This window comes from Desmodus rotundus, chromosome 1, assembly GCF_022682495.2.
Source record: "Desmodus rotundus isolate HL8 chromosome 1, HLdesRot8A.1, whole genome shotgun sequence".
NCBI classification, from domain to species: domain Eukaryota; kingdom Metazoa; phylum Chordata; class Mammalia; order Chiroptera; family Phyllostomidae; genus Desmodus; species Desmodus rotundus.
In genome coordinates, this window is record NC_071387.1 from 146,364,646 (window position 1) to 146,382,270 (window position 17,625).

Sequence of the window (17,625 nt, forward strand, 5' to 3'; positions counted from 1 at the left end):
TCTTTCTCGCTCCCTTCCTTTCTCTGTAAAATCAATAAATAAAAATTTTTAAATAAATAACTATACCAGAATTGGTTCATTTTGAATCATTTTAAAATTTCTTTTTTTATCCTCACCTGAGGACATGCTTAATGATTTTAGAGAGAGGGGAAGGAAGGAAGAGAGGGGGAGAGAAACATTGATGTGAGAGAAAAACACTGATTGGTTGGTTGCCTTTCATACATGTCCTGACCAGGGACCAAACCCGCAACCCAGACATGTGCCCTGACTGGGGTTTGAACCTGCGACCTCTTGGTTTATGGGATGATGCTCCAACCAAGTGAGCCATGTCAGCCAGGGCTTGAATCATCTTTAAAGGCTGTTTGATTCTGAACCTGCTCCGAAACCCCTATCACAAATAAAAATATAGCTAAGTGAGCTAGGTGTTAGAAACCCTCCCCCGCTCCACCCAGTTCTGTGTGGTGCGTATTTCCAAGAACAAATCTGCCCCCAAATATGGCGGCAGGTTCACAGCCTTCATACTCCTGGGATGGACATTCACTTCACTGCTAGTGTTCATGTATCTGCTTAGTTTGGAAGATCCTAGTTCTCCTCTTCATAATGGCTCTTTTTAAGATTTCCCTTGAAATCTCCTTTTCCAAGAAGCCTCCCCTGATTACCTACAGTCTCCTATTTATTTCTTCCCTTGATGCATCACCTTGCCCGGAATTACTTACTAACTGACGTGGTGACCGTACCAAGCCCAGGCCTGGGGAGCCGTGACCCGTCACCCGGCCATGTGTTTGTTCCCGGACACGCAGCGCTGGGCGTGCAGTGGCGCTCTGTCAAGGCCACATGCGTTGAATGGGTAAAAGAAATGAAAGACTTTCTGTAAGTCAGCTTTTAAAAGTATCAACTTTTTGTTACTTTGCTCATTGATCAAGTATCATCAAATCTAAGACATATCACATGGCACACCACACCCCGCTGAAGAGCCTCGTAGAGCAATTCAAGTGCAGGAAAGAGCTGCAGATTAACGCAGATGTTCTGCTAAGAGGCAGACGCGGTATCCTAGGGATGAGACAGCTCAGAGCCTGTTGTGGCTCTAAGGCAATAGGCAAGAGGGCCGGCGCTTTCTTTTTTTAAAAAATCCTCACCCGAGGATATGTTTATTGATTTGAGAGAGAGAGGAGTCGGGGGAGAGAGAGAGAGAAACATTGATGTGAAGATAGAAATATCGATTGGTTGCTTCCCGTATACGCTTCAACCAGGCATTGAACCCATAACCTAGGTATGTGCTTTGACTGGGAACAAACTCCCAGCCTTCTGGTGCAACGCTGATGCCCAACCGACTGAGCGCAAGAAGGCCGAAGGACCTGAAAGGAAAGGAGGAGAGTATCCACTGAGGTTACCCCAGTGTGAGGAACACCGTGCCTGTGTCTGCCCAAGACAAAAGGATCAGAACAACGTCATTATAGGTTAAAACACCTCAACAGCACCAACGACAAACAAACTGATACATAAACCTCCTGCTGCAACACAGTAGCGAGGACACATCGTCACCCGTGCATATTCTTGCGAAAAATGTTAACCTCAAATCTAACAATAAAAAAACAATCAGACCATCCAGATTAGGGGAGTGTCTATAAAACTACTAACCCGGCCTCCTCGAAAACATCAGTGTTACTGTGAAAGGTGGGAATGTAAGGGGAGTGAAGACACAGGGTACCTGAACAGAATGCGCGAGCTTCGCTGGGTCCTAGATCAAACAAGAGCAACAAAAGACAGTGTGGGGACGGCGGGGAAGTCTGAGTATGGACTTTCTATAACGTTCTAAGTTAAAGTGCTCGGGTGTGATAAAGGTGCTGGGGTTAGGCACGAGAAGGCCCCTGTTCTCAAGAGGTTTATGCCGATACACTCAGGGCGGAGCGTCACGATGTCTGTAACTTACTTTTTTTTTTTTTTTTGAGGTGATAAATGTTACCTAAATTTATTGTGGGTAATCATTTTACAATATATGTATGTCAAGTCATGCTGTACACCTTAAACTTAGTGTTGTATGTCAATTACCTTGATAAACCTGGAAAAAGGAAGAAAGAGGTAGACACAGACAGTTAGGGATTCTAAACAGAAGTGGGATGGGGCTGCAGGGGGGACTGAGTGGAAGAATCAAGTCAGCCCTCAGCCCTAGGGGCGGTGAGAAATGGAGCTGAATACAGGGGGAGACAGAGAGAGATAAAGAGGAAAGAATTTCTTCTAAGAACATTATTAAAGGGCTCTTATTAAAGAAAATAAATGTGCATTCTAAATAAAGGTGCTAAACAGAAAAGATCAAAGAAGCAAATAAAAATGATCCATAATCCTCCAACCTCATTTTACTGCTCTTAGCATTTTAACTATTTATCTACATCTTTTTCTATGAATACATGGATCATGCTTTACATAATACTTTTATTGTGTTTTTTCACAAACATTTCTTAAATTATGATTTTTATGACTACCAAAATTTCATTCTTTGGAAACCATCATGTTTGGGGGCATACCACAGATATTTTCCCTGAAATTCCTACAAATGAAATAAATGGGTCAAAAGATTATGAATATTGTCACACATTATCATGTTGTTGTGAAAATATTATGCATTTCCATGAGTGAATTGTGTGACTTGACTTTCGAATGGCCCAGAAAAAAAATTTCTAGGTGTGTGCAAAATCACACATGGCAAAATGTTAACCGGTGAATCCAGACAAAGGGTTCAGGGGGATTCGTTTGATCTTTTATGTAAGTTTGAAGTTTTTCAAAATAAAAAGTTGAGGGGGAAACAAACACCTCAACATTCGAGGTGAGAAAGTCTGACAGGGCGTGCACACGCTCACGTCCGCGTTTAACGCAGAGACCGCGGTGACGATCGAATTCTCAGCGCGGCTCCGAGAACACGAGTGCTCTCCTGAAAGTGTCACCGCCACACCCAAATTATCCCCAGGACACGGGCACGAATCAGGGGGGTCCCGCCCAGAAGAGTGAGCAGCCAGCTGCCACCCTGCCGGGCCCCAACCTCACCGGGAAGAAGAGCCTATTCTGTGTTTCTTTCCCAAAGAAAACGAGGTTGCATTTTCGAGGCTTCTATTTTAGCCAAGTCTTATCAGCTTGAGATTTGTTTTCATTTTTGCTGTTGTCACTTCGCAGTTTGGGCACAGTTTGTGCCTCTACAACAGTAAACTTGGTCTTAAATGTGGTGAAGGCATAAGAAAGATAACCTGACAACCATAAGACCTTCCTCCAGCGGCTGTGAACCCCGGCTGCCTGACACCCCTTCCGGACCCCGCTCTCCAGGCTGCCCCAGCGCCACCATAGAATTCCCAGCCAGCAACCCCCCCCCACCAGGGGCCTCTGTGGTATAAAAATTCTGGCAGTCGCTTCTAGAAAGCAAGGCTTCAGCAACACATATGTAAAATAGTTCAAGTTTACATATAATCATTTTACTTCTTTGAGTCCTGGTCACCTGAACTGGCACAACTTACGAATAAGGAAACACCCCGTGTTGTAGAGGATGTGAGGAAACCTTTGCAGGTACAGAAGGGGCGCCCTCTGGCAATGTAGGGAAAGCCGTGGAGGTGACTCTGTGCCTGTAACCCTGAGAAGCTATCCTGAAGAAACAGAGGCACGTGTAAAGGGCGGCTCCAGCCCCTCACTGCACACCAAGGTCCCTCCCTCATCGCCCCGCCTCGGCTCGGGCCTCACCTCTGACCACTCTCCTGGAAGCTCACTAACCTGAATGCCAACAGTTATGGGAGCTCCTTTTGAATGAATGTGGTAGATTAATGCCTTTCCATTTCTATCCTACAGCCCGAGTCTCTCTGGGGGTCTGAAAAGTACTGAATTGAATTTGAGGAAAATATTCCAAAGTAACTTAAAGTGAAGTGGAACAGTGACCTTTCCTGCTCTAAGTTTGGTCGAGCTCCAAGGACAGTCCTGGAGTGATTTTATGCGGACTCCTCCGCCCCTCGGCCCTGTTTCCATTCGCAGACGGCTCACTGGAGCAGGCTCAGCTCCCTGGGAGAAAGCGCTTGTTGCTCAGAGAGCCCTCCGGTGAGTCCAAGTTCGAAACTTCTAAGACCTCCCAACACTGCCAGCCCTGTGGGAGAAATTAAGTCGCCTGACTGAAGTACGGAGAAGAGAAAACATGCAGCCGAGAGCTCGGCCTGCTACGTCAATGAGCCAGGATGTTATTTTCAGTCCCGTCTAACCGTTGCAACCTGTGGACTGGTTCCTCAAAGTTTCAGAGTCAGATTACAAACGATCTGATTCTCATTTAAAAATTCTTTGCTGGGGGATGAATGACCATCTTGCCACCTCACTCTTAACGAAAAGTGAGTTTTCTCTAGACAGGCTGCCTTGCCTTTGTAAATACTGTCTCCGAGTCTGCAGAAATCGTTTCTGGAGGAGGCAGGGCGGTCTTTTCCAGTCCCGACCCCCTTGTCCCCACTGGGAGTAGCTGCTTGACACTTTGGAACATTTTTCCTGAAGCCATTAAGGCTCATCGGCCATTAAGCCAAGAAAAATCTGGCTTTAACGTTAAACATATTTCATAGTCACAGCAGTGCCAAAGAACCAGGTTTCATGTGTAAATTCTTCCTTGGTTGTCCTCCAAAAACGACTCATAAGGAGGAAATCTCTATCGAAATGATCACACCAGCAAAGCAAGGTATCACGTGCTTCCTTTTAGCCCTAAGGGTATGAATAGTTTAGCCTTGCTAAATTCTAGAAAAATAAGAATTTCTCACCTAAAACCAGGAGAGATCTCAAAATACTGGAGCAGAACACATCACAGGCTGTGCAAAGACCCATCGGGTCAGGGATCTTGTTTGTTTTACAAACAACTGCTTCTGACGAGCTTTGCTGTTCTGTTAACAGAGTAGGGAAAACAGCCTGCTAGCGAGTACACTGCACACGTGCAAACACGCATGACGCGATCAGCCTGTGTGTGCACATCTGGGCTCTGCTCCATTATGGCACCCAGAAACATTCGGTCTAAGAGTGTTGTTTCCAAGATTGAGATCTGCAAAATCTCGATTAACAACAAACACTCTGCTATTAGCCAGGTGCTGTGATCACACAGCTGCTCCGTAAATTCCCCCGTCAGCACGAGAGACCTCAAAGGACTGCAGTGAGCGAAGCGTGCCAACCACTGGCACGGTCCATGGTTTAAGCAGAGGCGTAGCAGAGCAAAGCCATCTACAGAAACACAGCGGCGACAACAAAAATGATTGCGTAGCTGTATGGCCTTGGACAAGTGACTTATCCCCTCCAAACTCTGTTATCCCAACTTTATAAATGAGGAGTTTTACAGGCCTCCTTCAAATCTGAGGATTAAACATGAGGATGCTTGTACATGCTTGACACAAAGTAAGTGAGCAAGGCGTGTTACCTATTATTTCCAACCTCTCTTTTAACTAGAACTCTTGGCCAAACTGAGGAAATAAAAATCCCAAGCCACAATTTCCACCTTTGTCTTTGTCCATTTAATTACCTTTATTTTCCAAACAATTGTGTGACTAGGTTCGAACAGAGGTAATGCAATTTATTTTAAGATGCAATGTGACCTTACTGGGACCTTTGTCCTTTATCTGACTGCTCAGGTGTCAAAACACTTTCTAAATTGCCAGCTTACTCCTCCAGGCCCTGACAGCAGTGCCCAGGAGCCCGCTTACTGAAGGGACACCCTTGGCTCTGATGGGCACAGTTTAAAGACAAAAGTACGTTTTTAATGAAGGGAAGAGGTTGGACTTACTCCTGTTATCTTAAATGAAGATCAGCAAACAGATGGCAGCAAACTTTGCATATAAAATCCAGCTCAAGGAAACCTCTGGGTTGCTAATGCACATTTGCAGATATAGCCACCATAATGAAATGGCTGCTTTTTAATGATTTCCTATAATGGTGTTTATATATGGAAGCTTTTTTCCCTATTGAAGCAGTTTAACTGGAAAATGGCAGAGGACTCAGAGGAACCAAACGTCCAGTTCTGATGCACACACACAGGGACCACACTCTGCGGTGGCCTTAATGAGCCTCCTTGCCGTCCCCAGGGCCTTCCCTCCTTGGGGACCTGGCCAGGCAGGCCCTGTGCCCGCAGCACTCTCCTCCTGCCTCCTGCTCTTCGCTCACCTTGTCCCAACTTGTCCCTCAGTTTAAATGTACCTTAAAGGTGACTCATTCTGCAATGCTCCCATCTGAGGGTGTCATTAGAAGCCCTGTCTGCCCACTGTTGGTCACTCCCTGTCTCCTTGTCTACGTCCCCCAAAGAATCGTGAGCTCCAAGATGGCATTTACTGCTGCTCACACATTTGGGTGCATACTGTGTGCGGGACTGTTACGTTGGCAAGCAGGAGAGCTGTCCACGTGAAGCCTGCAAGCTAGCAGGAGAGCCTGATAAAGACTGGCAATACGGGACAAAATACTATGAATGCAAACACATGGCATCATCAAACACATAGTGCTAAGTGCTATGAAGACAAAGAAAGCCGGGAAGGGAAGAGCAGGCCTGCGAGTGTGAGAGTGAGTGAATGCTGCCCTCCACCAAGAGGCCTCAGGGGTGGCCTCCGATGAGAGAAGACTGGCTGCGGGAGAAAGCCAGGGCGGACTGTAGGAAGGGGCAGACGGGCAGGGGAACAGCGACTGCAGAGGCCCCGAAGCAAGGAAGTTGGTCAGTGAGGAGGCCAGTGAAGCCAGAGCAGGGAGAAAAAATAGGGCTAGATAGCTGGGGAGGATGAGGTTTGAGGTGGGGGATGCCCAGGTTCTGGGGGGCCCTGTTATCCATGGAAAGAAGTTGGGATGTCCCTCTAGGTGGGAGGGATTGGAGCACAGGCGTACTGTACTGTTCTGGTGACAGATTCTCTCTTGTATCCCCAGTCCCTGGCGTGGCTCTGCGTGAGTTTCTAAAAAAATGAATAAAGGCCCCTATTGTGGGCAGAGGATATATACGGGCACTGGGCAGACAGGGTTCCTTCCCTCCAGAAGCTCAGTTTCTTCAGGAAAGATACTCCCACCTGCTGTAATGAACATATTTTTTTTAAATGAAGGAAGAGATGGAAAGAAATGAGGAGCCTGGACTACAGATGCTCTACCATGTCAGGAGCCCCAAGAAGTCCCTTGGTAAAGGCGGTTGGCCCATTTAAGTGGCTTTATCCCTCCATTTCCCAACCTTATTTGATTAAGAAACTTTGTTGAAGCACAGGTCACTTATTCAATTTCACAGAACATAGTTTCAGAGGCATGAACAGAGGGATCAGTGCGGGAATGTCTCTGTAGTAACTGGCTACCTTTTGGCGGCTTGCACTTGTCTGTCTGTCTAAGGCTGGAAGACAGAGTGCAGAAGCTTGGGGCCACGGGGTTAGAGATTATTAGGCTGGTATAACTTAGCATGTAAGATGTGGGTCCATGGCTGGGCCATGTCTGGGTTCAGGTTTGAGAGAGGCAGTTTTGCCTGAAGCCAAGACCCCAAGACTGGGAAGGTGTCCCCACTCCTCAAGCATTTCTGTCTGGCTCATTTGGTATCGGCTCTCAATGACTTGGATGTAGCTAAGTCTGTCTCATTCGGCTTTAGCAGCAGTCCAGCCCACTGGCCTTTCTTCCTTGTTAGAGCCTTTTCTGCCCCACCGGCTTCTGGACACCACTACCCTCGTTGCCTTTGTATAGCTTTGCCTGCCTGACTGGCTGATGCGTTGGTTGGTTGCTTCACTCTTTCATTCAGAGAAGTATCTCTGAACACATATGACATGCCAGGCCCTGTAGGGGGGCTCTGGAGATACACGCGTAGATAAAACAAGCATGCTTCTGCCAAGTAGAATGTAGTGGGAAGACCCAGTCAAGCAAAGAAATAGAAATACATCATTTAAAATTTCAGTGTGATACAGGAAGGAATCCAATGGGGCAGCGACAGAGTCGGCACAGCGAATTGCACAGTGTTGCTCATGAGCTGATTTTGAAGGAGGTGCATTCAAACCCAGACCAAAACGATGAGGTGCCCATCCCTGCCAATGAGCTCCTGCTGAGTCTCCTTATAAGCTGATGGCGCCCAAGGCTTAGTGTCCAGGCTCTCTGCATTTTCAACTCTATGCACAGATTTCCATTGCTTCAGTAACTAGCTGCAAACAACCTGTTGCCTCCTAGCTGCTTTTCTTCAGCCTGCACCTCTCCTCTTAGCTTCTTATATATACCTACTGTTTTCCCAAGCATCTCTGCCCAGAAATCTCCAGATGCCTTAAACTTACGTCCAAACAAAACACATGATCTCCACCCCACCCCACCCTCCCCACAAACAAAACAAAACAGAACAAAATTGAAAGCAAAACAAACCAACTGGTCCTTTTTCCTATCCTCCCATATTGGTGACTGGCCCCACCGTTCATCCACTGTGCAATCCAGACATGTACATACGGGACATGTCCACACACACCTCCTCCTCTGTTTCCAATCCTTCGGCCAGATCTTGCCATTTTACGCCTTTTCTCCACCCACCTGCTTTCCTACATCTCAATGGCCACCACCCTATATCCCAGCCACAATTCTGCCTGCGTGTACTTTTCAGTGGTTTCCTGGTTGGCCTCCCCCATTCACTCTTGATCCACCGATTATTTCTCCCCACTTCAGAGTGATTGATTCAAAATGTAATCTGATTGTCTTTTCCTCTCCCTCTCACTGCTAAAATCTTTCAGTTGATTCTTGCGAATCTTTGAATAAAGATCAAACTCTCTCACACAGTCTATAAGATCTTGCATGATCTTACTCTTCCTTCTCCCGGTCATTCTTCCATCTCTCCCCTGCATGTGAACATTTCCTAAGATATGGGTCTCCTCCCTCCTTTGTCTCCACACCTTTTGGACCACAGGGATCTTACTTCACAACTTGAAAGCCTTTATCCTCAACCTCAATCTCTCCAGAGACCTAATTAGGCATCTCCAAGTAGACCAGTGATTTTGCAACATTTTGACTGCAACCCACATTCAGAACATTTCATTTGGCAACTTATTACACACATAACAAATAATCTTCATGAAACAATACTGCCATTCTATTTTTTCCTATTTGATTTCATTTAAAAAATATTTTATTTTTCATATAATTTCAAGACCCACTAATGGGTCATTACCTGCCGTTTAAAAACACACCATATGAACACTGTATCAGATACTTCCACATGGAGGTTTCTCTACAACTTCAAACATAATATGTCTATTTCCCAATTCATTTCTGAACCAAACTTCCTTCTAAGGAATATGATCACTCTCTTAGTCACTCAGGATCAACATATTAGAGTCACTTTGGATTCCTCTTTACCCAACAGCTGCTATTGGTTCAATTTCAGTGTGACACCACCCATTCTAGTCTTCCAATTCCTACCACCATAATTCAGATTTTACTGTTACTTAGAGCATTCCAAAAGCCTTTATAACTGGTCCCCTACTTGCACATTTTTCAAATAGAGGCGACGTATGTTTGAGTCACAAACATCAGGACAGAAAGCTAATTCAGCTCTTCAGTTACATTTTGACCAACACAGTAGTATGTAAGGGACTGAAATGGGCATGCCTTCATCTACTCACCAAACTCTGTGACTAATTAAATTTTAATTCGGGCTGCCTCAAGTTTCTATAAATGCCTTTGTGGAAACCAGACTGTGGTGACGGCAGGCAGACTCACCCATGTCAGCAGTGACCATGGTGGACTGGTTTTCAGGGATGGAGACAGAGGTCTGGTCTTGGTCCACGCTTCGAGAGTCCTCGTTGACCTCTTGTTGGCTCTGGCTGAGTTCTGATCGCAGCTCTGAGTACTCATCTTCCTCCCTGAGGAAAAAGAGTTGGTCACCACTTATGGAGATATAAGACAAACTCCTAGGGAGTATGTCATTTAAGGACAAAGTAAAAGACATTCAGACAGAAAACAGATAGATCTCCTCCCACCCCCAGACTGTTACCAGGGTTCCTTTAGGCCAAATACACGGTCACATCCATGGTTAGTATGTGAAGCTGACAGGTCGCGTCTGTGTCCACACATACCCACATACCCAACGAGACTCATCTGTCAGCCTACTAGGAGCTTTTCCCCTTCAAAGAGTTCCTGAAGAAATTAGATTTCTTCATCCCCTCAAATTCCAAGGTGAAGAAGAACTAAGACGACTAGCACTGATGCTATAGTGAGCAAAATAATGAAGACTGGTGAACAGAAATGGCCTGTCCTATGGCCTGGAGGGTCCCCATGGTGGGCCTTCTTCTTGGAGGAGCACATAAGGGGGTCCTGGGGCCAGAGCTACTGGAGCCAGCACCTCATCCGTGCAGAATAAAATGGATGCTTTGAGAGGTATATGGATCACATGTCTGACGAATACCCCACTTAATTTCCCCCAAAGTAGGTACAGTTAGAGAACAGGAAGAGGATGGAGTGGGAGGAAAATGAAAACAGTGAGAGACAGAACACGAGTCCACGGTGAATCTCCTTCCATTTGATTTGCGTTTGCTAACGGGAAGCCGATGTTAGAACGCAGCCATGTTTCTTTAGCACAAGAACACCTGTCCCTTCTCAGCCCTTTGTGGATCCCTCAACTCTGGGCTTCTGAATTAATTATGAGCAAGCTAAGAAAACTTAAAATTGTAGTAGGTATTTTCAGGCACACCATAATTCCTTCCTCCACCACCATTGTCATCACTCTGGACACAGACATGGAAAGAGCAAAGTGAACTTCGATGGAAGCATTTATTTTGCAAGTGAGCTGGAAGAGAAAATTGTCAGTGGGTTTAATTATGAGGTTGGAAAGCCCACAGGTGTCTGTGCGGCCCCAGGGGGAGGGTGTCTGTGAAGGAAGCTAGGACGAGAAGAAATCCTCTCAGCCTGGAGTTCCTTTTAGGTTTTGGCTCTGTGTGTGTGTGTGTGTGTGTGTGTGCGCGCGCGCGCGCAGAAAGTCCGCAGTCTCGGGTTTTGGGTCGACTGAGATGGCGAGTGGTGATCTCTGGAACCTGGAGGAGAGGCAACTGCCATTCTACACTGGGGAGGCACATCCATAAACTACAGAAATGTGAAGGTCTCTTCTTGGTTCTCTCCCAAAATCATCATCCTCCCAGGGAAGGGATTCGGTTGGGTTCCTGCTGTATACGGTATTTTTAATAAAAGCCACCCAAATCTGGGTGGACTCGAAGCAGATATAAAGCCCACCCCCCCAAGTGTGCAAAATATGAAATAGAATGGGGGGGTGAAGACAAAAAATACATGGTTTCATGTTCTATGACTAAGTTAATTATTAGACACCTGCAAAGCTAACAATAATTAGGTTTAAGAGATAAAACAATTAAAAAGCACTCTTAAGAGTCTTGTCCTCTTTAGTCTAGAGGGTAATTGTGTCCTGATAGATCAGTTCTCCTTTCAATCAGCACTTAAAGTTCTGATTTCCATTAACAGGAAATTTTGTGTATAATGAATCAATTACCTCTGCTGCATGGCCAACACAATCAGCGTCAGCTTGGCTGAGACTGTTTTACAACTAAAAAAGCCCGAAAAATTCTGCTGCTGTATCTATGGTATGAATGGCACTTGCTAAGTCTTTAAAAGCCACCTTAAATCCTCCTGGCTCGGCAGGTTCCAAACATACTGTGCCTGCCCAAACTTCTGCTTTGAAGGAATTACTTCTAGAGATAACTAGGATGAACTGTATAAAGGAATGCCCAGGGAAGGGGTGAGAGAAGGAAGTGCTGGTCTCAGGGCACATTCCTTACTGAGGCTGGAGCACTGGTCTGAGAACTACACCACACTAGAAGCCTGAGCCTGAAGGCTTTCAGTGCCAGGAAATGCAAACGAGGAATCCTCATTCAATGTCTCTGAGCACCAAAACAAGGAGGGGAAAGCAAAGACCAGATGGGTGCTGTCTTCTGGGGATCAAATATGTTCACAACTAAGTCTAATGTGAGAAGGATGCTGTCGTGGACACAGGAGGAGCATGTGGGGTTGCAGGGGGTCAGTGACCAGGGAAGACTTCCTGGATGGAGCAGCACTCAAGACACATCTCAAGACAAGTAGATTTTGGATGGGCCATGCGGGTGGAAGGGCACATGTAAAGGCTCAGAGGAGCCTGTAAAGGGGAACGTGTGGAGGCCGGGAGAGGAATAAGTGGTTCAGTGTGGCTGAAACCCAAATGGGGTGCAGTGGAAGCATGAGGCTGGCGGGGCACTCAGCACTTGTTGAGTGGGCAATTTTGATCAAAAGAAGAATTTATTGTAGTGAAGGAGGCAAATAATTAGGATTACATGGTAGAGATAAAGGTAACATGTATGAGGTCTAGGAAGTCATGGAAAGGAGTAAATGTTGCCAAGATCACGCATAGAAACAGATAAAATAAGCAGGAGGGAAGAGCAAGAGTTCTGTATTTTTGACCGCACATGGAGGGGCTGAGCACCCACATTTCTGTTAAGGTTCCTCGTTATGGCAATCATAATGAGTATTGGGTTGGCCAAAAAGTTTGTTTAGTTTTTTTCCATAAAATAAAAGATACATTTTTCATTTTCACCAATAACTATTAATTTGGATGTTTTGAGTATGTCAGCTATCTCCTGCGTGGTATAATATTGATTTAATGTCTCAATTTGATGGCTGTCAAGTTCAACTGGTCTACCTAACCATGGAGCATCGTCCAGCAAGAAATCTCCAGCACGGAACTTCGCAAACCACTTTTGACACCTTGGATCAGTCACAGCACCTTCTCCATAGGCTGCACATGTCTTTTTCTGCCTTTCTGTTGTGTTTTTACCTTTCTTGAAATAATAAAGCCTAATATGCCAAAAATGTTGTATATTTTCTTCCATCATCAGTATTAAAATGGCTACACAAAAATTCACCAGTTTTGATAATCAAACAAAATTGTTTTAAATGAAGTTAAAGATAACAAAGCACTACCAGAGCCATTTTATGGAAAAAAACCAAACAAACTTTTTGGCCAACCCAATACTCTAGCACAGAAAAGTAGCCTTGTGAGAAGATCCATGGTTCTGGGTCACAACTAGTGAGGTACAGAAAGGTTAAACGAAGCTTAAATATTAGACAGTTTGTGCAATCCTGTTGTTTCTCCCAGGCTTTAGGAAAAAAAAAATCACGAGTTTCATACCCAGCTCTCCTGAACATCACCATCGGCATCATTCCTGAAAGGAGGCTGGGATCCGGGACTGGGAAATGACAAACACTCTCAGGGCCTCTTGTAAAGCGGCAGTCAATCTGGGATCGCAGCACTTGTAGGGACGGACTGGGGCTAGGGGTTTTCTCTCCCTAGTGTATTATTCAGGAGAGTTGGTGCAGCAAGAGCAATGGACAGGAAGTCAAAAAAAGTCCAAAACACTCCGCCAGCCCGTGGCAGTTTCAGAAAGGCAAAAATCTGCAGTGAGTCACCAAGCTGGTAAGGATGTCTAGCCACTGACACAGCATCAGCATCTCAAAGTGACTTTATCTCAAAGTGCGTATCTCGGGTGTGCGGGTATTAACTTGGTGAGTGATAGCTTACTTCTTTGAGGGGAAAATGCCTCCCCAAGACCGCCAACTGTTAGTGTTGTGATGTAAAGGAAGAAAACACGAAAAGGTCCAAGAAACAATCACATGTACCTCAAAAATCAGAAGCTGATAAACTGATAAATGTTGATAATTATATGCTATTGTGGTAGTTTCATAACTATGAAATTATGAAGTTCTCAGTGTTGCTCTTGGAATATAAAGGATCATCTCACAGGGTTCTAAGTGCACATTATTTCATTCACTTAGAAGCATCTGTGAAGTGTGTCCAGGTGCTGTATTTAGAGTTGTAATAATTAGTGCTCGCTACTAGCTTAAACAACAAAAGAAAACAAACTTGCTCCTGAGGAGGCAGACATCAGAGGGTACACACACCTAGGTTAGCAGCAGTTGCAGAAAAGTCACAGACTGACAGACTGGAAGGGATCTCAGAGACCATCCAAACCAGGACCAACACCTTTATTTTACAAACAACACAACTGAAGCTTCACGAGGCTAAGCAACTTACCCAAGATGAAGCAACTACTTAGTATCACAGCCTAGCTCCTAAATTTAGTGCAAACAAACAACATTCCAATATAGGAGCCTCTACTGGATTTCAGAGAGAGAGGAAGGAGGGGAGAGAGAGCAAGAGAGAGAAACAATGTGAGAGAGAAACATCCATCAGCATCTCCCGCATGAGTCCTGACCATGAATTGAACCCACAACCTCTCTGGTACACAAAGGTTCAACCAACTGAGCAACCTGGCCAGGACTGCAGTTGTTTTTAAAGATGTCTTTTTTTTATTAGGCCGGGGAGAAACGATTTAATCATAAGTGGGAAAAGACAATGAATGTATAATTCCTATCATGCTCTGCAGACCTAACGCTGAAGTACTGTGGAATCAGCTGCATTTGACAAAAATGTTACTTCACCAGCAAAACCCAGATCTATTTAATTTTGAGGTGTGCATTCATGCCTTGTCGCTGGATTGAAGTGATTTGTGAACGAGACCCAGATGGACATCTGCCTGTCTTGGCAACTGTCAGCCAGCTATGTCCAGCTAACCCCTGGTGGTTTTTCTGAACCACATTCTGTTTTTCTTACAACTAAAGGCAGACCTGCTCTGAAGTGACCATCATTCTTTTAAAGAATAAAGATTTTTCAGATATAAAGAGGAAACACATTCCATTCAGTTCCCTTAGAGCAAGGGTGTCAAACTCCTTTTCAGCCGGGGCCACATCAGCCTCATGGCTGCCTTCAAAGGGCTGAAATAATTTTAGGACTGTGTAAATGTAACTAGTCCTTAACGGTTAAGGAGTTGAAATTACATTCGGCCCTTTAAAGGCAACCGTGAGGCTGATGTGGTCCCCAGTGAAAAGGAGTTTGACACCTCTGTCTTAGAGGATCTGCAGCAGGAAATCAGTGATGAATAAAGTTCTGATTCTTCAATTCTACCCCTTTGAATATTTTTATACAGCACAGAGGAAGCTCAGACTCATGTATGAATCTTTTGGTGAATAACTGCCAAATGAAATTTTGGAAGGCTAGCCATTCTTGCCGTCAGTGAGTACCAGTTTTAACAAGATCTGATATAGGATCAACATTCAAGAACTTCTAAATGTGGATACCACATAGGGAGATGGGGAGAGAGAAGTCTATTTTATTTTTCTGGGCTTATTTTTATTTCAGTATATTTTACCTTTTAGGCCAGAAATTAATCAAAACAACATGTCTTGCTGGAAGATAAAGAGGTTTTGGTTATACTGTGTCAGATGCAGCAACGTGAAACTAGACAGATAGACGTACTACACAGGTCAAAGGGTGGGCTGAAAGATCAGATGAAAAGCCAGGTTCACGGTCCAGGCCTGAGATCTCAGAGATCGAATTATGTTAGAGTAGACAGAGACTTTGGAAAGTATCTCAGTCACCAAATGAGGAACATTTTGCAGACAAGGAAGCAGAATGCCTAAGTGCCAATGCCAAGGTGACACAGACATGATGGGTAGGTGCTCTGGCCTGCGGTCATTCAAGGTGAAAGGTGTGGGGGACAGAGCCCAGGGCAAAAGCCAAGGCTGACGAGGGATCCCAAGGATAGATGAGAAGATCCAGGACCTACTGGGCCCTAGAGGTTCCAGAAGAGCACACCAGAAAGGAAGGAGGATTTAGGGTCAAAGGCTGTAGGAAAGGAGTGGTGACAAGCAAAGTCACAGGGTTTTTCAGTTAAGAAATCATTGGTATTTTCTTTTTTAAAATTTTTATTATAATTTATTAATTTTGCTTTTATAAATGTCCTGATTTTCTCCCTTTGTCCCCCCCCACCCAGTTCCCCCCACTCCCTCAGGCAATCCCCACACCATTGTTCATATCCTTGGGTCATGCATTTAAGTTCTTTGGCTGTTCCCTTTCCAATACCGCTCTTTACATCCCCATGGCTATTCTGTCACCACCTATTTGTACTTCTTAATCCCCTCACCTCTTCACCCATTCTCCCCCACTGCCCTCCCATCTGACATTCATCAAAATGCTCTCCGTATCCATGATTCTATCTCAGTTCTTCTTGTTTGCTTAGTTTGTTTTTTAGATTGGTAGATATATATTTTTGCCATTTTATTGTTTATAGTTTTGATCTTCTTTTGCTTAAATAAGTCCCTTTAACATTTCACACAATAATGGTTTGGTGACGATGAACTCCTTTAGTTTTTCTTGTCTGGGAAGCTCTTTATTTGCCCTTTGATTCTAAATGATATTTTTGCTGGGTAGAGCAATCTTGCCTGTAGGTCCCTGCTTTCCATGACTTTGAATATTTCCTGCCAACCCTCTTTAGTCTGCAAAGTTTCTTTTCAGGAATCAGCTGACAGTCTCATAGAAATTCCCTTGTAGGAAACTACCTCCTTTCCTCTTGCTGCTTTTAAAACTCCCTCTTTACCTTTAAACTTTAGCATTTAATTATGATGTGTCTTGGGGTGGGCCTCTTTGCATCCATCTTGTTTGGGACCCTCTGTGCTTCCTGGACTTTCATGTCTATTTCCTTCACCAAATTAGGGAAGCTTCCTTTCATTATTTTTTCAAATAGAATTCCAGTTTCTTGCTCTTTCTCTTCTTCTTCTGGCATCCCTATTTTGGACCTCTTGAAGTTGTCCCATAGGCTGCTTACACTATCCTCATTTTTTTGGACTTTTTTCTTCTTGCTGCTCTGAATGGTTGTTTTTTGCTTCCTTATGTTCCAAATCATTGACTTGAATTTTGGCTTCATCCACTATACTGTTGTTTCCCTGTAAACTTTTTTTTATTTCAATTACTGTGTCCTTTATTTCTGACTGGATCTTTTTTACGCGGTTGAGGTCCTCACTAAGTTCCCTGAACATCCTTATAACCAGTGTTTTGAACTCTGCATCTGATAGATTGCTTATCTCCATTTCGTTTAGCTCTTTTTATGGAGTTTTGACCTGTTCTTTCATTTGGGCCATGTTTCTTTGTCTCCGCGTTTTGGCAGCCTCCCTGTGTTTGTTTCTATGTATTACATGGAGGTGCTTTGAGTCCATGTCTTGGTAGTGTGGTCTAATGTAGTAGGTGTCCTGTAGGGTCCTGTGGCATAGCCTCCCCTATCAACCAAGCTGGATACTCAAGGTGCACCCTTTGTGTGGGCTGAGTACACCCTCCTCTTGCAGTAGAGCCTTGGTTGCTGTTGGCAGATCAATGGGAGGGATTTACCCAGGCCAGTCAGCTGTAAGGATTGGCTGTGACCACTTACCACCAACCTCAGCCCTCTAGGGAGATCAGCTGTGCAGAGGCAGGGTGGTGGTGCTCAAAAGTGGTCTGTAGCTGTCTAATGGGTGTGCAGGCCAAGGTCAGCCCCCACTTGTGTTTTGCCCAGGGCCACCCTGCCTGAGCTATAAAACAATGTGAGATGGCTGCTACTGGTGTTGGGCCTGGCGATTCCCAGGTGAAGCCAAGCTGTGTATCTGGGTTGGCTGCTGCTAGTGCCAGGCTTGTGGCTGAGGCCAGATGTTGCTTGTTTGAGAGGATTTAAGAAGTTGTACAGCATGAGCCAAGACCAGCCATTCACATAGAAAAGCAGCTTGGGTGGGTCCATTAGTTGGGTGGGGCAGAGTCTCTGTAAA

At 44.9% G+C, this 17,625-nt stretch overlaps 1 protein-coding gene across 4 annotated transcripts in view; it reads right to left on the bottom strand.

Annotated features, from left to right (window-relative positions):
* The window catches only part of MCC (MCC regulator of WNT signaling pathway), a 393,316-nt gene that overhangs the window by 66,982 nt on the left and 308,709 nt on the right, over positions 1-17,625 (bottom strand). For all 4 annotated transcript variants that reach the window (XM_024563292.3, XM_024563290.3, XM_024563289.4 and 1 more), the window contains one exon: positions 9,682-9,824. In XM_024563292.3, the coding sequence (XP_024419060.2) occupies positions 9,682-9,824 (143 nt within the window). The remainder of the gene's footprint in view (positions 1-9,681; positions 9,825-17,625) is intronic.